This window comes from Heterodontus francisci, chromosome 30, assembly GCF_036365525.1.
Source record: "Heterodontus francisci isolate sHetFra1 chromosome 30, sHetFra1.hap1, whole genome shotgun sequence".
Lineage (NCBI taxonomy): Eukaryota > Metazoa > Chordata > Chondrichthyes > Heterodontiformes > Heterodontidae > Heterodontus > Heterodontus francisci.
The window spans coordinates 51,511,809-51,533,211 of NC_090400.1; the positions used below are offsets into that span (position 1 = coordinate 51,511,809).

General features: G+C 44.4%; 1 protein-coding gene across 13 annotated transcripts in view; it reads left to right on the forward strand.

Annotated features, from left to right (window-relative positions):
- Nucleotides 1-21,403, forward strand: part of msi2b (musashi RNA-binding protein 2b) — a 539,697-nt gene that overhangs the window by 176,311 nt on the left and 341,983 nt on the right. For all 13 annotated transcript variants that reach the window (XM_068010600.1, XM_068010599.1, XM_068010601.1 and 10 more), the window contains one exon: nucleotides 2,140-2,232. In XM_068010600.1, the coding sequence (XP_067866701.1) occupies nucleotides 2,140-2,232 (93 nt within the window). The remainder of the gene's footprint in view (nucleotides 1-2,139; nucleotides 2,233-21,403) is intronic.

Below are 21,403 nucleotides of genomic sequence, written 5' to 3' on the forward strand. Positions count from 1 at the left end.
TTTTACAAGGATGATATTAGATCTGCGAGACTGTAACTATCAGGGAAGACCAAGCTGGCTAAAGCTGTTTTCTCTTAGAGTCATAGAGAGATACAGCACCGAAACTGGCCCTTCGGCCCACTGAGATAATGCCGACCATCAACCACCCATTTACACTAATCCTACATTAATCCCATTTTTCCCACTCACATCCCCACCTTCCCTCAATTCTCCTACCAACTACCTACACTGGAGGCAATTTTTACAATGGCCAATTTACCTATCAACCCGCAAGTCTTTGGCATGTGGGAGGAAACCCACGCGGTCACAGGGAGAACTTGCAAATTCTGCACAGGCAGTACCCAGAACCGAACCTGGGTCGCTGGAGCTGTGAGGCTGCGGTGCTAACCACTGTGCCGCCCTCTTGAAAAGAGGAAGAAGGCTGAGGGGTGAAATTAAGAAGGGGTTCAAAAGGGTAGACTTGAAGAAAATGTTTCCACTTCTGGGGGAATCTAAAACTAGAGGTCATGAATATAAGATGGTCACTCATAAATCCATTCGGGAATTCAGGAGAAACTTCTTCACCCAGAGAGTGGTGAGAATGTGGATCTTGCTACCACAAGGAGTAGTTGAGATGAATAGCATGGTTGTATTTAAGGGAAGCTAGGTAAACATATGTGAGAGAAAATAGCAGCCAAGCTGATAGAGTGGGAGAAGGCTTGTGTGGAGCATTAACACCGGTCTAGTCCAACTGGGCCGAATGGCCTGTTTCTGTGCTGCTGTAAATTTCATGTAATGTTCCCAACTTCCCTTGGCTGATCTATGCCTGTTGTTAAGAAGGCTCCATTGGGACATTAGAGTGTTGGGTTCAGTGCTCCATTGCTTGGTGCCATAGACTGAAAGGAGGTGTGGCATAGTCTTGTGTCATCATGCATGCTGCTCCATGTCCGCCAAGGTTGTGGGTTCAAGTCCCACTTTAGGACTTGAGCACATATCTAGGCTGATAGTCCCAGTGCAGCAGTAAGGTGCTGTCTTTGGAGAGAGATGCCTGTCTGATCAGGGGTACACGAAAAATTCCATGGAGTTCTGGTGCCCTGGCCAACATTCAGCTCTCGGTCAAAAACAGATAAACTGGTCACTCATTCCTATAGATGTGAGCGGTGCTTCATAAATATAACTTCTTTCTCTCGTATGGTGGGAGGAATATGAGGTGAGATACCCACTGCCATCCGGGCAAGGACTGGCACTGGCGGAAATCTGTGTCTGTCGTTACTGTGTATGTGTGTGTGTGTGTGTCGCTAGCTGTGATTTTATATCTTTGGTTGCTGCTCTATGTGTCTGTCTGTATCTCCAGTTGTTTGTATATTTGCTTCAATGGGTGTCTTTGCTATTGGCTCCTGATGTGTGGTTGTTGTGGATACTTTTGGAAGGCCAAAAGTAAACTTGTTGGATTCACTGCTCATGGAAAGATACACTTTTATTCCCCCCGCAACCCTGGTCTTCTCGCCTACCATCCTTGGCAAGACTGGCTCTTTGGAAGCCAGCGACAGCAACTGGCACATCTCCCGGCATAGTGGCAGCTTCCCCCTCTCTGTCTCTGTCTCGAGATTTTTAGATCAACATTGTAATGCCAGCATAAAAATAATTCAGCAGGAAACGGAGCTCTTGCTCTCTTCTAGAATCATAGACCTTGACAAGCACAGAAGGAGGCTATTCAGCCCACTGCACCTGTGCTTGCTCTTTGAAAGTGCTATCCAATTAGTCCCACTTAGTCTCTCTCTTTCTCTGTCCCTTTCACTCGCTGTCCATCTCCCCATCACTGTCCTTCTCTCTGTTTCTGTATGGGATGCTTGTATTTTAATTGCTGTTTAGGATGTAATATTTCTGTAAGTAGGATTCTCGGTCTTAAGTCAGTTCAGGGTCTTGGTCTTTAACACCCACCCCCCCCAACCACTGTCAGAAGAAAATACTTCTTTAAATTTAAAAAGCCTTTCATTTCATCCCCTTTTGAGGATTTCCAAATTTACAATGTTTGATTACTGAGCTCCAAACAATGGCATGCTTGTCCTTTATGACATTTTTCCTGGTTGGGTTATTTACAGGTTATCCAAATTGAAAAAAAAATGAACATTACGTTTTTTTTTTTCTCTTCTCTTTCAGATGGTCACACGAACAAAGAAAATATTTGTAGGCGGATTATCTGCAAACACAGTAGTCGATGATGTAAAGCAGTACTTTGAGCAGTTTGGCAAGGTAAGAGTGGATTACGTTGCTGTGGAACGTGCAGCATTGAAACAAGCATGTTAATCCATGGAGAAGGACAGGGTTCCTTATTTTGGGAGTTGGCAGTGGTTCTGTGCGTCTAGTTACATGGCCTTGGACAACTCTGTACGTGATACCTAGCCACTAGGATGCCATACAATTCGGGCTTCGAACGTAGGAACAGGAGATGGCCAGTCAGCCGCTCAAGCCTGTTCTGCCCTTCAAAGAGATGGCGGCTGATCTGTTGACTCCATTCACCTGCCTTGGCTCTCGATCCTTTTATACCCATGTCTGGCAAAGATCTGTCTCTCCCATTTTCAAATGGTTAAATTGAGCTGGCATCGACTTTTTTTTGTGGCAGGGAGTTGAACTCCATGAGTGCACATTGCATCCACTCTATGATTGACAATGCTTCCAATTGGTCATGTCTCCCTAACCTTTGCTCACAGTCTGTTATTAACACGAGCGTATCGGGAGCCATTGCTGGGCTGGTGTTTCAAAGCAATGTGATTACTGATGCATTGCCAGCTCTTAACCATTCCTCCCATTGTGGCTACTCAGGATTCTGGTTTTGTTTGGATAAACCTTTCTTCCCTGCCTCCCAGCCACCATCCCACTCTGTAACAAACATGGAGCAGGAATGCTTATGCCTGATGCGGATGAGGACGTCCAACCAGAGCTGTCAACAATGGGAAGATGTTAGGAGTGGGATTTATGATCATGGATGGTGAGATATCGGAAACCGATATTAATCAGCTTTTTGTTTGATATGTGACCAGTATTCTTCTGCCTGCTCGTGTCTCTTTCTCTGGTAAAGGTGCTGGTGCTCCTGCACTGGGTGCTCTCAGCTACCTTGCCCATGGAGCCATTATTTTCGAGTGCTCCTCGATCATGAGTACCGATGGGGTATTTAGCCTCGGATGGCATCACACTTGCGCCCACTGCTATCCTCCCTCAAAGTCCATGTGAGAAATTCTAGTTAGGTCCAACTAGATAGCAGTCATGAGAGCAGAATGTCACTGGAGCTAGAAGGGTCAGATTTTCAGGACTGGTTGCCTAGATTAGTCTTGTATTCAATTGAGGATAGAAGATTTAGGGTGATCAAATTGATCTTTAAGTTATCCTTCACAGATGATTAAACGAATTGCAGTTTCTCTCTACGTTGTGTCCTGTAGTGAGATGTCCAAAACCAAGGGGCAGAAGCTTGAAATTTGAGCCAGGCTGTCAGGAGTGTTGTCAGAAAACACTTCTTCACACAAAGGGTAGTGGAGGTCTGGAACTCTCATCCAAAAAGGTGGTGGTGGTCAACTGAACATTTCAAAATTGGGCTTGATAGATTATTGTCAGGCAAGAATATTAATGGCTACCCAAGGCAAGGAAAATTCATTAAGATACAGATCAGCCATGATCTAATTGAATGGTGGAATAGGCTCGGAGGGCTGAATGGCCTCCTCCTGTTCCTGTGTTCCATCAGGAGCAGGAAGCCTGACAGATCTGACCCCAGGTGTCCCCCATCTGCCGCCTCAGTTGAACTCTGCACTGATTGGGGATTGAGCCAGAAACCTTTGGAGTCTGAGCTGCTTGCTGCGTCAACTCACTGAGCCATCGGGGGAGCCACTTCATTGACATTTCCATGAAAGAAATACATCTGTAGGTGTCCTTTATATATAACCAAAATGAAAGAAGCTTGATGGGGCCTTGAGACTACTTTTTTGCGCTGATGTGGAATGATTCCAAGGAAGGAGGAACTACTTTCTTCTTCACTGTCCTGGAATGAGTCAGCAGGATGAGGAGTTCTCGAGAATCTAACTGGAGAGTTTTAATTCTATGTTGATTCTGGAGTGTGTGCGAGACAGTCTTGTTGAAGCGGTTTACTACGTTCAAATATTTCCGCCTGCTGCCCTTGTTGTTTGCACAGTTAGTTTGCGGAACAGTTTTAATATAGGCTATGAAGCCAACTTGCAGTGTTTTCAAATTTGAGAGGAACCTTTCTGTCCAAAATGTTGCTAAAGATGTACGACTTGAAAGTATTGGTTTCAGTGTTGCGGTTCGCAGTTGCAGATTAGACGGTGTCAGGTCAGAGCAGTGTTAATTTATAGTAGGCCTGGTGAAGTCTGCTTCCTTCCTGCAACCCAGTTTGATGTGAACCTTTATTGCCACCTCATAGAAACGTCTAGCCACCTGTCGTCATAGTCACCCTGTTTCTGTACATAGAAAATATCTATATTTTACAAGCTTTACATATGTGCACTCTTTCTGTCCATCACTCTCCAGGTGTCACACACACTAATGCAAATTTCTCTGTCACACCTTAAAGAGGAAAGATGTATCAGGAAACATTTGCAATGTTTGGAGAAACTCCTCGTCAACGTGAAATACCTGAATGACAATGTCTGCCGGCTCCTAATTGTCCTTCCCCGCAAATAAAGCCAGGATTCTGATCTCTAGCCTGGACAGCAGTTAACCTTTTGAGCTCACCCAATGCTTAGTTAACACCAGTTAGACTTTGTAGCCTCAAAGGGACACATCTGTACTGTAAAAGTACTTGCAAAGAAAAAAATTGCAGAGCTGTGGGAAAAGAGCAGCGGAGTAGGACTAATTGGATAGCTCTTTCAAAGAGCAGGCACAGGCTTGATGGGCAGAATGGCCACCTCCTTTGCTCTACAATTCTGTGATATGCTGCAATTCTGGTAGAGCTCTTAATTGTTTTTTTGTTCGTTCGTGGGTTGTGGGCATCACTGGCCAGGGCAGCATTTATTGCCCATCCCTAATTGCCCTTGAACAGTTTTGCAAGATGTCATGTTGCTCTCCTTGTAAAGCTGTACATCTTTTGACTTGCCATGAGCAAAGCCATGGGGGATTTGCTAGTTTATAGACTGAAACATTCTTGTGTATAAGCACATGTCCATTACACCCTAGCCATCACACTTCAAATTGGCGCAATCTGTTACAGATAGAAAAAAGTTCATTTGCAAAAATAAATAGACAGCCAGTCATGTCTTGCTGGTTGCTGCCGACTTAGCCTGAAATTCCGAAGCGCTCTCCAATCTGCAAAGCTGCCCTCATCAAAAAAAAGCAATTAAACTCAGATTGACCTGAGGCTGTGTTTACTTAGCAACGTTTGGAGAGACAGCTGCACCTTGGCAGCAGAATAACACTGCATTACATGGTGTAGCACTCCTGTCTTTGTAAAACTATGTTTCACCCGATGCATGGTGGATCTGCTGCTTCAGACATATTGCTGGAGCGCTGATGTGTTTATTGTTACAAGTGCTTCCTTTTTTGTTAAATTGAAGATTTATGTTTTAAAACTGATAGATTCCATAGATGCTGGAACTTTGTTTTTTTTAAAAAGGCCATCAGAAGGCTTTTGGACTTGGCTTGTAAACAACAGTTACTGGACGGCACCTGTTTTTAGATAAATACCCAGCAGGGGGCTTTTTTGTTTACAGAGAAGTGACAGGTCAAGATTTATAGGGGTCAGGAGGCTTGACTCTTGAGATGTTTTTGGTTTTGCTTTTGACAGGCCATTGGGGTATGGACAGTGTTCTGAAAAGGAGTTAAAGAATCAACCTGTCAAGGAGAAGTCAACTCAGCCTGTTCCAGCTCTTTGGAAAGCCTGCCAGTTTATCGATTTTTTTTTTTTTTTTTTGAGAAGCTCGTAGAAGTGAGTGTAAGAAATAGAGAAAATGTTGCTGCATTTTTCCTGGAAAGCCTGCCCAAACTGATCTTCAATATCGCTGGACAAGAACTGTTTTCAGAATATCCCAGTGACAGCTGTCTGTGTATTTGGGACACCAAACAAAAGCAAAAGATGCCTGACATCTTTCCATATCTTTTTTTTCTCCAAGTATTTGGCCAAAGTATTCTTTTTCTGTTTTTTTTTGGAATAGTGCTCTAAAGAGAAAGTGTGTGTGTCTGTAAGTGCGAGTGAGTGGGGCTAAGGTAAAAAGGGAACTTTCATATTTCAGTCTGTGGGTTAATGCTTTGCTTTGTTACTGGTTAAGACTTGTTTTATAATAAACTGATAATTTTTATTTTTTATTAAAGAAATCTGTTTGGTGGTATTTTATTCTGGGATAAAAATAGAGTCTATGATTGACTGCATTGGTAACTGGGTAAAAATTTAAATGTATGTTGTGACCTATGGAGAAGTGGGACTAGAAATACAGTGCACTCCTCCCGCCTCAGTCGTAACATTATAACTTGTGTTGAAATTTTTCACACAGTGACTCATAAAAGTTTCTTGGAGGATTCCAATTGCCTCGAATTTTGGTCTACTCGTGAAATCGCAGAAAATGTAAAAACAACACTTACCCCTGTGTGCACTGTTGTGTCATTAATCCATTCCTTCAGAGGGTTGATTCCGCACTGTTTGTTGTGGGTCGCCTGAGATACTAACGCCAGACCAGGAGGTCCCAGTTTTGAGTCTTGTTCTGTACTGTGGTAGTTCAAGTGCTACAGTTGGCCTCAAGATTGCTGGGGAGGGGTATTGCTGGCTTTGTATTAAACACTGGTGAGGATAGGTTTGGAATCCCCTCCCCCTGCCCCAACCCCAAGACATACCTGCCTGGCACTCTTTGGGCTTACATGTGCAAATTGACCATGTGAGAGCGATTTCATCAAAAACACCAACAACTTGCATTCATAAAGCACCTTTAACATAGTACAGCATCCCAAAGTGCTTCATAGGCATATGATCAGACAGAAATTTACACTGAGCCAAAGAATTAGGCGAGGTGGCCAAAAGCTTGGTCAAAGACGTCAGTTTTAAGGCAAGTCTTGGAGGAGGAGAGGTAGAGATGTTTAGGAACAGGATTCTGAAACTTGGGGCCAAACTGGCTGAAGACACGGCTGCCAATGGGGGACAGAGGAAGTGGGGGATGCACAAGGAGCCAGAATTAGAGGAACATAGAGATCTCAGAGGGTTGTGGGGCCAGAGGAGGTTACAGAAATGAGGAGGAGCGAGGCTGCAGACAGATTTGGAAACCAGGATAAGAATTTTATAAATGAAGCATTGGTGGACTAGGAGCCAGTGTAGGTCAACCAGTACAGGGCTGATGAGTGAATGAAAATTGGGGCGAGTTAGGGTATAGGCAGCAGGGTTTTGGATGAGTTCAAGCCTATAGAGGTTTGGAGGACAGCCAGGAAAGCATTGGAATAGTCCAGTCTGGATGAGTCGTGAGGACCTGTGGTACTTTATACCCCAGCAAGAATCAGTGGCTTTCAAGTAGGTAGGGAGAAAGAAACTAGAATTGTAGAATGATTACAGGACAGAAGGAGGCCATTTGGTCCTTTGAGTCCATGTCTGCTCTCCACTGAGCGATCCAGTCAGTCCCGCTCCCCTGCTAAACCCCTGTAGCCCTGCAAATCGATTTCCCTCAAGTGGCCACCCAACTTCCTTTTGAAGTCACTGATTGTCTCCGCTTCCGCCACCCTTGTGGGCAGCGAGTTCCAGGTCATTACCAACCGCTGCGCAAACAGGTTTTTCCTCGTATTCCCCCTCCATCTCTTGCCCAAAACCTTCAATCTGGCCCTTAGTCCTTCCACCATTAGTTAATAGGAACAGTTTTACCTTGTCTAATTCCACCTGTCATAATCTTGTACACTTCTAATAAATCTCCCCTCAATCTCCTTTGTTCTAAGGAGAGTAAACCCAGCTTTTCCAACCTAACCTTGCAACTAAAATCCTCCATCCCTGGAACCATTCTGGTAAATCTCCTCTGCATCCTCTCAAGGACACTCACATCCTTCCTGAAGTGTGGGGACCAGAACTGGATGCAATACTCTATTTGGGGCCTAACCAGAGCTTTATAAAGCTTCAGCATAACTTCCCTGCTTTTGTACTTGATGCCTCAGTTGTCATAACTGAAGTCCCTCATTCCTGAAACCAATCTCATAAATCTTTTCTGCATCCTCTCTAAACTCTTCACATCCTTCCGAAAGTGCTGTGGCCATAATTAGACACTATACTCAAGTTGAGGCCAAACCAGTGTCTTATACAGGGTTATCAGAACCTCCTTGCTTTTGCACTCTATGCTTCTATTTATAAAGCCCAGGATCTTGTATGCTTTTTTAACCACTTTCTCAATCTGTCCTGCCACGTTAAAATGATTTGTGTACGCATACCCCCAGGTCCCTCTGCTCCTGCACCCCCTTTAGAATATATTGCCTGCTCTGTTCTTTCTACCATTAAATTTTATCTGCCACTTGTCCGCCCATTCCACCAGCCTGTTGTATGTACTCTTGAAATCTATCATTATCCTCCTCACAGTTGACTATACTTCCATGTTTTGTGTCATCTGCAAATTTTGAAATTGTGTTCTGTATACCCAAGCCTAAGTTATTAATGTGGACCAAGAAAAGCAGTGGTCCCAGTACCAATCTCTGGGAAACACCATTGCATACCTTCCTCCAGTCTGAAAAAACAACCGTTTATCCCGACTCTTTATTTCCTGTCACTCAGCCAACTTTGTAACCATGCTGCCGCTGTCCCTTTTATTCCATGAAAGTAGCCTCTTCCCACACCAAGTATAAAATACAAAAGAAAATGCTCCCAAGTTCAACAAAATTAAAAGATTGAGTGCTAACTGGTTTCCCCATTGTGTGTTACCATACAAACAGTCCTACTAATGAGGACCTTTGCCCTTCAGTGATTCACTCTCTCTATTTTCCACTTCAGCTGATGTTGAATTAATGAGTTTCTCATTCCTGTGGTCAGATACTCAATGGCCATTCGTTTGTGCCCAAGGGTTGCCATGATGCATATCTTCCCACTGAGGATTATGGTGAAGTGAGGTAATTGCAGACTCACAGTTTTTGTGTTATGTCCAATGAAGCCAGAGTGATTTATTGAAGTAAGAAATGGGCCATGATTCAAAAGTTGTATCATTCACTTTCCATTCATAGCAGGGGAAACAAAGGGGTCGATTTTAACCCTGAGCGGGGGCGATTGTTTCTGCTATCTGATGGCCTTGGCCTAATTCAACTTGCTTTGTGGTTGGGGTGAGGCCATGAGTGGGCCAGAAAATTTTAATGGCCATGCAATATCCTCCGGGTCAGCCATTGCTCCGAGGATAGCATTCTTGCCTCTAAGTTGGACATTTCTGGGGTCAAGTCCCACTTCAGAAATTTGAGCACAAAATCTACTCTGACACTCCCAGTACAGTACCGAGGGAGTGCTGCATTGTCGGAGGTGCCATCTTTTGTTTAAGATGTTAAACCAAGGCCCCTTCTGCCCTCTCAGGTGGGCATAAAAGATCCCATAGCCACTATTTCAAAGGTGAGCAGTGAAATTATTCCCAGTGTCCTGGCCAATATTTATCCCTGAATCAACATCACAGGAACAGTTAACCTGGTCATTGTTATGTTGCTGTTTGTGGGAGCTTGCTGCGCGCAAATTGGCTGCCGTGCTTCGTACGTTACAACAGTGACTGCACCTCATAAGTACTTTATTGTCTGTAAAGCGCTTTGGGTTGTGAAAGGTGCTATGTAAATGAAGTCTTTTTCATTTTCCTAACCACAGAAAAAAATGTATTTAAAGCAAAACCCTAAAACTAACCCTTTGGAGGCGGCCTGTAATGCTCCTTTAGGGACCACTGGTTAGGCCGCTAATGAGCAGGCACCAAGGGGTGCCATGTGTGCAGTGGGCAGTCTGTTGATTGGTACCTTTAAATTAACATTGTGTGTGTTTTTCAGGAGACATCATAGGACCCTGATTTAGCATATTACAAATAGGCACTTGCCTGATCAGCCTGGACCGCCCATTTAAGGGCCCCGAACAAAATGGCAGGAGGGGTGTGGGTTTCAGCAGGAACGAGGTGGTCAGTGATTTTTGGGGTGCAGCTGACCGTTAGTGTTACAACGTGTCAACATGTCCTCGTTAATCGAATTGGGGAGAACTATACGCAGAGGAGGAAAAGGAAATTTACTTTATAAGGCCTATATTTTGATAGCATGCCTCTGTGGCAAGGCATTTACTTGGAAAATTAAGGACTAAATGTGAAAGGAGAATTTGTAATCTCTGAGGATGTCTGATTTGTAAAGAATTGGGTGGGGATGGGGTGAATGGCGATTGCTGACGTCTCTTCCTCCCTCTTATCCAAAGAGATAAGATGAAGGAATCACTAAACCTATCACTTACCCCCTCACCTTATCACCTTTACCAGCCTCCTAAATTATTCACTCGTTCCTGCCGCATTTACCCAACCCTGCAGACCATTCTGGGTGTTAGTCACTCTTTGCATGATGAACTGCCTGCTGTCATTGTAATACTGCACCCTTGCACTTGTGGTTTAATCTAAAACCATGCTCCCGATCAGGCTATTATTTATCACTCAGTATTTGGGGCTCAGGTGTACCTATAGAGATTTTAAAAAGAGTTGGGGTAAGGATTTCTCTGGTCCCTGTGTATAGTGACATTGTAAATGAGCTTGCGAAACCCATCCCCATCAGTATTGCAAGGTAAACCTTGAACACTTTCTATGAATGTATTAACAATAAGTAACTGTATGCAGCACAGTCAAAGGAATTCTTACCACCCTGAGATACTTAATCAGATTTCCAAAATGCCTATGTCCCTTGGTAGAGAGTTCAGTAATTAAGGCTCGGTTGTATTGCATTTCAAATTGGCCTCTAACCTTAGACGATCGCAAAGGTTAGTAATCTCCCTTTGTGAGTCTGTAGTGAATAGTATGGTAAACTCTGGTCTTTTGTACCTCTCGGTGAAGGTTACAGTGAGTGCTCTGAATTATCCTTGTACCAGCCATTGCTCAAGGACGGTCATAGTTAACTAGAGCAGATTGGGGGGGGGGGGGTGGGGGAGGAAGGTGTCTGAGCTTCTGTCTACATTGAGATCAAGCATGATAGGTCTAACTCACCTTGATACCTGGAGATGGATCAATCCTCACCTGCAAAATCCACCTGCTGTGTGTGAAGAGGGCGTCCCTCCGTCACCGCATGAGGTGTTGACTCTGAAGACGTTCCTGATTAATTTTCAATTAAAATGCTGTTTGACATCCCATTATGGAGAGACATCCAAGAAAGACCTGAGTAGTGGTGTCATTAGTGGGAGAGCTGTTGGCTCCAATGCTACCGACTGAACAACTTTAATTGGCATTTTTATAAATAGAGGAGGCAACGAGAACAACATGACCAGCTATATACAAGATTATTTTCTAAGGATATTCTCAGTCACGCTGACAGCATCTCTCCTGGGCATTGTGCATCTTTTTTCCCCCCATTCTTGAGATGTGGGTGTTGCTGGCAAATCCAGCATTTATTTTCCGTTCCTATTTGTTGTTGAGAAGGTGATGGGTTTCTTGAACCGCTGCAGTCGGTATGGTGTAGGTACTCCCACAGCACTGTTAGGGAGGGTGTTTAGGATTTTGAGCCAGCAACTATGAAGGAACAGTGATATATATCCAAGTCAGAATAGTATGTGACTTAGAGGGAATGGTGTTCTAGTGCACCTGCTACCTTTTGTCCTTCTGGGTAGTGGAGTTTATGAGTTTGAGGGGGTTATAGTAACTGGGCTGGGACTTTTTGTAATATTGGTTCCCGTTCCAATGTTAGAGAATAAGTACAAGTCCGTTGATACTTTCTGAGAACATCCAAAAGTGTTGTACGGGGAATGATTCTTGAAATGCAGTCACTATTGTTATGCAGGTAAAAGTGGCAACCATTTGATACACAGCAAGATCCCACACACAGCAATGAGGTGAATGATTGGTTGATTTGGTTATGGGAAGAATGTTGACCAGGACACCAGGATAACTCCCCACTCTTCAGACAGTCTCACGGGATCTTTGAACTCCACCTGAACCAGTGGATCAAGCAGACGAGGGACTCGTTTAACATCCCACCTGAAGGGTGCACCTCTGGCAACGTAGCACTCCCTCAATATCGCACTGAAGTGTCAGCCTGGATTAAGAGCTCAAGTTCTGCAGTGGGAGGGGTGGTGGGTGGGAATTGCTTAAATTCCCAAATTGTCTGACTTCTCAGGTGACATTGTACCAGCTGAGATTTGTTTGAGATCTCGAGGAAGACCAATAGGCATCTTTTGGTCTTCTGTTTACATTCTGGGTTTCCATTGAACGTCACTGTACAATGCACAGTTTGATTCTGTTGGGGAGGAGCCTAGTTGATTTATTAGCTTGTATATACTAGCAAGTCATTTCTCATTGCAACAGTCGGACATTCTAGAACTAGGGGTCATCGTCTCGGGATAAGGGGATCAGCCATTTAGAACTGAGATGAGGAGAAATTTCTTCACTCAGTGTTGTGCATCTTTGGAATTCTCTACCCAGAGGGCTGCTCAGTCATTGAGTAAATTCACAACAGAGATCGATACATTTTTTTTTGGACAGGAAGGAAATCAGGCATATTGGAATAGGACGGGAAAGTGGAGTTGAAGTAGAAGATCGGACATGGTCTTGTTGAACGGCGGAGCAGACTCGAGGGCCATATGACCTATTGCTACTCCTGTGTCTTGTGTTCTTATATAATAGTTCTGCAATGTGCACTGATTCAGCAGCGCTCCAATTTTGATGCTTTATGCCCTGGGGCGACCCGGTGCTTTGCAGGAATAGTGAAGATGAATGGGGAGTTCGCAGGGTATTGTGGACAACATCATTCCTTCAATCAACACCACTTTGTTGGACATTACTAAAGGTGGAATGACTTCCCTAACACCAGGCAACAACAAATTGCATGTTCTGCTGAGGAGCTTTGTGATGTTTTGACAGTGCATCATGGCGCTATATAAATTGTAGCTGTTGGATTTCTACTAACAGATCAACACAAGTTGGTGACTCTTATTAAAAAAAAAAAGCATGCGGCAAAATTTGCGAACAGTCGACCGTGAGACTTGAAGTAGAACCTACATGAGGGAGCTGGGGCCGTAACTAGAAAATCTTTGAAGGGCTTTTCAGCAGAGTTGACTAAAACAGAAAGCATATCCATCTTTGAAATCCAGTGATGGAGACCAAGCCACACACTCACAGCTCCCTCATCCACAGTTGAAGTAGCGAGCGGAATAATTAGTTTTGAAGGCCTCTCCTTAGTCAGCGGTTTAGCCTAATCGGCTTTGTCTGCCCTCAATAAAGTGAGCTTATTCTGCTAAGCTGCAATAACTCCTGTCTCGTTGTTCTGTTTTTTTCAAATTCATTTTCTCTTTTATATTTTCTGCCAGAGTTTTCCTTTCTATGACTGTACAAGTCATTTCCAATCCAGTGGGTCACTACAATCGTTCCTTTATAAGGCAGCTGCCCTAGTTCCCATGCCTCTTGTCTCCTCTGTTTCTTCATCTCTTTCTCTCTCGACGCCCTCCCCCCACAACAGCCCTACCTCCAAGCCTGTTGCTCACAGGTTTATTTTAAAACAGCCGGGCCTGGTCCCCTCCAAGGCCTGTGGGGGATGGGGAGGGGGTGCTCTGAAGTCATTACGCAGTACTTAGCATGAGAAAAGATGCTTTTCTCCTCATATGATCATATTCCACTGAGGTTTAATAGGCTGGTGCCAGTGTGTACAAGGAGGAGGCTTCTTAGTACAGATGAAAGCCCAACTCATTTAAGCTTGTGTAAATCCTTGGAGCTCCTCATGTCTATTTTATTTATTGATGCGCTATATTTACTTGCCTTGTGTATGACTTATGGTTAACATAACTGTCTGGGAATTCACACCTCACTGGTCTGTGTTTGTTGGTAAGCCGCATTTCACAAGCAAAAGGAAGGACAGACTTGGAATGGTTTTAGAAACTACTCAAATTTGAATGAGATAGAAGGCTTTTCAAACAGTCACCTCCTGTTTCAGCCTCCAGAACATCTGGTTAATTTAAGCAGCTTTAATTAAAGGAGCGATAGGTCCCTCCTCAGCCCTACTCAGGACTTTTGTTCGAAGTCAAATTGAAAGCCAGCAGCACTGATTCACTCCCACGTACTTCATCCCAGCCTCTCGAGGAGCTCTGTGCAGCCTGTATTACTGATTCAGTTTGAACACTCTAATGTGATTGCTGCAGCCAGTTTATGCAGCAGTCCTTTCCATTGACTAGATGTAGTCATTATCCCATGACCTTTACAGCTTAATGTGGGATTGCCACCTGGTAGCTGTACACCTAACAGGCAAGCCTAGGTAGGTAAAGCAGACAGCTGGGATGAAGGCTGTTTGCATGGATAGGTGGCTTTGGGCGGTGGGCTTGGCAATAATCCTGCCATTTTATCTTGATTTATTAATGCTCAAGTTTTTTTTTAAATTTATTTTTCAACCTATTTACTCAGCTGTGTTGCTGCTTGACTCCTTCGTCTTCACTCAAAATGGACGGCAGGTGTGTTTTCAAGATGGCGGAGGTCGCACTTTGGGGAATAAGGCAAGCCCACTGTTCCCAGGTCTGGTAGAGCTCAATTAGGGTTGGGCCTTAGTAATGCTCTCCTTATTCTGCATTCAGCGATGCACTCAGCCTGGCAGAGGAGTACGCCGTAAATGTTTCCATTCCCTGTGCCAGCCAACCATCTGGCCTCTCCTGAGTCACTTCTGTTTCGTGATCTTGACTTACTTCCACTGGAAATTGCATCGAGATTTTCCTGACATCCTTTTTGCCCGAGCCTTGGGACGGCATTGAACCCATGTCTCGGAAGGAGAAAGTAGCTTCTATCCAATTGACTGCTCACCCTATAGAGGGAATTCCGTATACTGACTAACATTCCTCAGTCTTTTCCTGTTTTACGCTTGAAAACATCAAAATTGTGAGGGGTTTTGAGAGAGCAAGTAGGAAGAAAATATTTCCTCTGACAAGTGGGTCAGTAACAAGAGGACATAGGGTTAAAATAATTGTCAGAAGAATTGGAGGGGAAGTGAGGAGGCTTCTTTTCATACAGAGGGTTGTAGAATCCAATTCCATCAGAACTTTGAAAAGGCAGTTGTACATGTATTTGAAGAGGACTAATATGAAGGCTTATGGGGGAAAAAGTCAGGGTGTAACCAAACTGGACTGCTTTTTCAAAGACGTATGATGGGCTGAATAGCCTACTTCTGTGCTCTAAGACACCATAATTCTTATATCTGGTTGGAGTAGTCAGCCTGGGAAACAAGTGGGTGTTTTTTTTCCCCTCTGGTGTTGTAAAGTTGAGCTACTGATAATATGAATGGGGAAATCTATCCATTCATGATGTTGGTCGTGGATAAATTCCGTACAAGATGGCTGCCTCTAACTGGTGCTCGTGAAGTATAAAGCATCTGGTCCTTTAATTCACTGGATGAAGCCCCTGGGACCAGATAGAAAGTTGAACTCCCAGATCCCATTAATTTGGTGACATCTCAAGTTACAAATGCCAATGGATCTTGGTGTTCCGATCTCAGCTTTATCCACTTTCCCCAATCCTCCAGGGCCATAATGTTGATAAACTATCGACCCAGCGATTAATCCAATGAAGAAATAAAAAGTTTCTTTACTCCAGAGAATGGATGGAATGTGGAACTTGCTTCTGTTTTTATTCCAGCTACCCAGTGAAGGATAGAACTGGAGCCTAATGTTTACACAATTATAAGTTTTTATTTACAGAGACATGCATGACAAACATGTATCTCCAAACCCAACAACCACAGTTTCAGTCTGTTCCTATATGTAGGAACACGAGTAAATCCCCAATTAATGCCCATCACCTGACTAAACACCCAATTGCTATAAAACTAACAGCTTCCTCAGGAGGTGGTTGAGGCAAATACCTTAGATGCTTTCAAAAGGAAACTAGACGAGTTCATGAGAGAAAAGGGGATAGAGAGATATGCTGAAAAACTATGATGAGGGAGATGGAGTGGGAGGAGACTCTTGTGGAGTATAAACACCAGTACAGACTAGTTGGGCCGAATGGCCCATTTCTGTGCTGTATATTCTATCTATGAAGGGGCCTGAGCTGTCTGGGCTTTGTGGGTCAGACTACCAGTGTTTGTGGGTCACATGTCTGCCCTGTTCCACTCTGATGACCTCTTACAGCCTAACCAAAGGATTCTTCTTGTTTGAAAAGGAAATCCAACATTTCAATGGCCCAGACTTGACTTAACCCAGTTGGCTCTAATATTAGCAATGCTATAAGGTGAGCCTATAGCTTTGAACCATAGAAAAATTACGGCACAAAAGGAGGCCATTCAGCTCATTGTGTCTGCGCCGGCTGAAAAAACTAGCCACCCAATCTAATCCCACCTTCCAGCAACTGGTCCATTGCCTTGCAGGTTACATCACTGCAGGTGCAGGCCCAGGTACCTTTTAAATGAGTTGAGGGTTTCTGCCTCCACCACCGATCTGGGCAATGAATTCCAGACACCTACTACCCTCTGGGTGAAAAAGTTTTTCCTCATGTTCCTTCTAATCTTTCCACCAGTCACCTTAAATCTGTGTCCCCTGGTAATTGACCTCTCTGCTAGGGGAAACAGGTCCTTCCTGTCTATCAAGGCCCCTCATAATTTTGTACACCTCAATTAAGTCACCCCTCAGCCTCCTCTGTTTGAAGGAAAAACAACCCTAGCCGATCCAATCTTTCCTCATAGCTGCAACTTTCAAGCCCTGGCAACATTCTTGTAAATCTCCTCTGTACTCTCTCAAGAGCAATTATGTCCTTCCTGTAATGTGGTGACCAGAACTGTACACAATACTCCAGCTGTGGCCGAACCAGCGTTTTATACAGTTCCAGCAGTACTTCCAGTACTGCTTTTGTATTTTATACCTCAGCCAGTAAAGGAAAGCATTCCATATGCCTTCTTCACCACTTTATCTACCTGTCCTGCCACCTTCAGGGACCTGTGGACATGCACTCCAAGGTCTCTCACTTCTTCTGCCTCTCTCAATATCCTCCCGTTTATTGTGTATTCCCTCGATTTGTTTGCCCTCCCTAAATGCATTAACTGACACTTCTCTGGATTGAATTCCATTTGCCACTTTTCTGCCCACTCAACCAAACCATTGATATAATGCTGGAGTCTACAGCTACCCTCTTCACTATCAACTACACGGCCAATTTTTGTGTCATCTGCAAATTTCCCAATCATGCCTCCCACATTTAAGTCCAAATCATTAATATATACCACAAACAGCAAGAGACCCAGCACCGAGCCTTGTGGAATGCCACTGGAAAACTCTTTCCATTCGCAAAAACATCCGTCAACCACTACCCTTTGTTTCCTGTCACTGAGCCAATTTTGGATCCAACCTGCCACATTCCCCTGTATCCCATGTGCTTTCATTTTTCTGACCAGTCTGCCATTTGGAAGCAAATCCACCTGCCTGGCTGGATAGTTGAAATATTGAATTACTTAGGTGAATTTTCACTCTGTCCTGAATTGGCCCTTTCCAAGCAACTGTTCAGTCATATACTTTGAATTAGTTCCTTTATTTTGAGCGTACTTTGAGTGGGCACACATCAAAATATCCTATCAGGCAGTTGATCGTGAGTTTCCATTTTAGCTCCCTCAGTACTGCTAAAGATCTGGAACCCATTAGCTGAAAGGGCAGTGGAATCCAATTCCATAGGAACTTTCAAAAGGGAATTGGACATGGACTGAAAGGAGGAGTAATTTGCAGGATTATGGGGAAAAGACTGAGGTGTGGGAGTAAATTAGGTAAATTAAAGCGCCTAGCACAGGCACAATGGGCAGAGTGGCCTCCTCCTGCATTGTAAGATTCTATGATTGTGTGAGATTCCTGTATGTTAAGTAAGGAACGTAACTTGTAATAACCGAGTAGCGGGGGAAGCATCAGGTGGGAGGTTCAGTTATTCCTACATTTCAATTAAGTTGGTCTTGCGGTGCCATTTATGACAAACAGAAGCTCATCCATTTTATTATCCGGTGAGTTTTGCTTATATTTTTCTGCCCTACACCCAGCATCTAGATGACATCCTTGGGTCTCGAAGGCCTCATACAGGCCTGTCATTAGTCCAGCTTTTGACAGGTTGGGAAGTGTGATTATAGATGGAGGCCTACTGATGTCATGGATGACATCTCTGCATCACTGATAGCAATGTTGTAGCCAAATTGCCTGTCAAGCTTCTGCTGCCCGTAAATTGGGGGAACAGATTCACGCAAGTCATGAGCGGCTTTTTTTATTATCTCCCTTCTCAATTCAAGCCTGGCTTTATCCATTTTTTTTTTTTTGGTTTGCTGTCTGTATCTCTGAATTCATCTAATAGCTTCCATCCTGTCAAATTTTGTTACGTTCCTGAGGCGAGACGCTCTCGCCTCACAGGAACACTCTGGGGACGGCCTGTAATAAAAGATTGGATTTGTGAGCCTGACTGTTTGCGAGGCAAAATAAAAAAAATTACCCATTTTGTTGTGATTTTAGTTTTCAAAGGAACCCGTCAGTGGCCGGCTAGCAAATCTGTGTCCTGAGAACCTCCCCTAAGCTGATTGCTTTCTAAGGGACATTGGGGTAGATTTTAACTGTGCAAAATCGGGGGTAATGGCCTAGAGATGGATTTGGTGGATTTATTGCCCAGTTAACCCTGGCAGTGGAACTACAGTGACCTTCACAGGGACCATCTGATGGGTGACTGAAGCACCTGCCTGTTGCAGGCAGTGAGTCCCTATTAACAACAACTTGCATTGACACAGCACCCTTAATCTAGTGCAACATCCCAAGATGCTTCACTGGAGTGATTATCAAATAAAATTTGATACTGAGCCACATAAGGAGCTGTTAGGACACATGGCCAAAAGCTTGGTCTTTAACGAGTGCCTGTTGCGTTGTTTGATTTCAGCCAGGGTGCTGCGAGGGGGCATTACGATTGACGCCAGCAAAGCTGGGCTCAGGAGCGGAGAAGGTGGCCTGCTCCCCTCGCCACTCCTGCTCGCTCTGAGGTGATCTGTGCTGGAAATTGCGTGTGTCCGTCTCACCTCCGTGATTAATAGTGGTCCCCATAGCAAGTTGTTGGAGGGCTCCTTACACTTGCACAATCAAATCTCCGCAATTGACCGTGCCTTCAAGGGAAGAAGGGGCATGCTGGCGGTGATTAAAAATAAAGGACAAATTTGGCTGCTGTAGGTTTTACATGAAGTACAAGTTGGTCATTCTGTTGAAGATAGACGAAGGGTCAATCGTAACTGCCTTGCAGTATAGCAATGTTCCGTTTCCTGTGTCTAACCAACAATACAAACCATTTTCTAAGGACATAATAGGGGTCAGTGTCAACCAACTGTTGAAGCTGCATAACCCACCTTGTCTGGGCCCGCTCTAAGGCCCCGGGCCTGGGCCCATCTACTGGGCCCACTCTAAGGCCCCGGGCCTGGGCTTGTCTACTGGGGCCCACTGTAAGGCCTCAGGCCTGGGCCTGCTGTGAGGTCTCGGTTTAAAATCTATAACCAGAGGACTATTTGCAATGCTTTCTGGGTATATTTATGATCTCAGTTAATCGGATCATTTTTTTCTCCGTGTGTGACTGAAATATCCTGTAGCAGCTTGTCAGTTACTTCTCAGACCTGCTTGTAAATCATCCTGGTATACTGAGTAGAGATTGGCTGCTCTTAAGTTGAAGACCTTTTCCCTAAGATAGACAAATAGGGAGTTGGAATGGAAGATGGCAGTGGTAATAAAAATCATGATGAGTTTTCAAAACTAGACTTGTGTCATCGAAAAAATAGTTTTTTTTGTGTGGTGTTTTTCCACACATCGATAAGGCCTGGGCTTATATTATTTATTGAGGGTTGATGTGTTTAACTGGGAGTCTGCAGGACCTGAAACTGAATTGTGCTGTTAGTCCGGTCGCTGGCCTGTTTTTTTTTTTCTTTTCCCGCCTCTTTTTTCCCCTTCTCTCCTCTGAGAGTCCTTATTCTTGCTGGTCTCCTCTTAAATAGGAATGGCAGGAGGCCATTCAGCCCCTCGAGCCTGTTCTGCCATTCAATTAGATCATGGCTGATCTGTATCTTAACTACATCTATCTACTTTGGTTCTATATCCCTTACCTAACAAAAATCTATTCATCTTAGTTTTGCAATTTTAACTTGACTTCCCCCGCCCCCCCTCCCCCAGCCTCAGCAGCTTTTTTTGGGGGAGAAAGTTCCAGATTTCCAGTAACCTTTGTGTGAAGAAGTGCTTCCTGCATCACCCTTGAATGGCCTAGCTCTAATTTTAAGGATCTGCCCCCTTTTTCTGGCCTGTTACCTCACAAGTAGCCATTCTCGTATGCTGGCCTTGTTGAGTATGGTTGGGCTATAAATTGTGAGAGGAACCACAGCTGAGCCCCGATCCTGTCCTCACCCAATGTCCATGCACACACACATCTTTTAGCAAGAGTCACTTAGAGAGGGACCAGGCTTTGGGAACGTTGCCCAGTTTGTTGGTGCCTGACTGTCGCCCCTCCACAGCCAAATTCACCTATCTCTCTACACTGTGTGGTTCAATACCACAGCACAAGGTACTGCCACTTACCGAGCCGGTGGTGGAGCCCTACTACTTGACGTAATCGATAAGCTACCTACCTATAGGTGGAGTTGACTTAGATCAGCCAGGATCTTATTTGAATGGTGGAGCAGGCTCGAGTGGCCAAATGGCCTACTCCTGCCTGTGTTTCTTTCGTTATCATTCTATGAAGGCAACTGGGTAAAACAATTAGCTAATTTCCAGGAGAGGTCTGTAAATGGTCACCCAGAACTCCAGGTAATCCATTCCTCATCCTGACCCAGGGTTTCTACGGTCAAATTTCATTCCCCCCCGTCCCCGCCATGACTGCATAGCTGAGATCAGCTTGCTGTACTTGTCCTTGAATGGAAGCTGGGATCTTCGTGCCAGCGTGGCTCAGGATTGCACTAGGTTACTAGGGATGGGACAAATCAGTCAAGTCTGTCTTCCTCCTGGTGTTATTCAGTGACTTTGCCTGGAGGTTTCACAGGGGGGGAACACTAAAGAAGGATCATGCTCTGGAGTGATGCTGCCTACAGTTGTACAGCCTGTTTAAAACTCTTGGCTTGCACCTGAAGAAGGGCCACATGGTCCAGGTACCAGAGGGGTAGTTGAGATAATTGGTTTTGGAGAGGAGAGGGAAAATGTTATGGGGAGGTTGGGAGGCTGTGGAACGTTGGGAGAGAACCGGGAATAAATTCACTTGTTTGATGGAATCAAAAATGTAAATTTTCAGGTCACTAGCTTCAGTTTAAAAGTACAAAAACAGAATGAAAGATC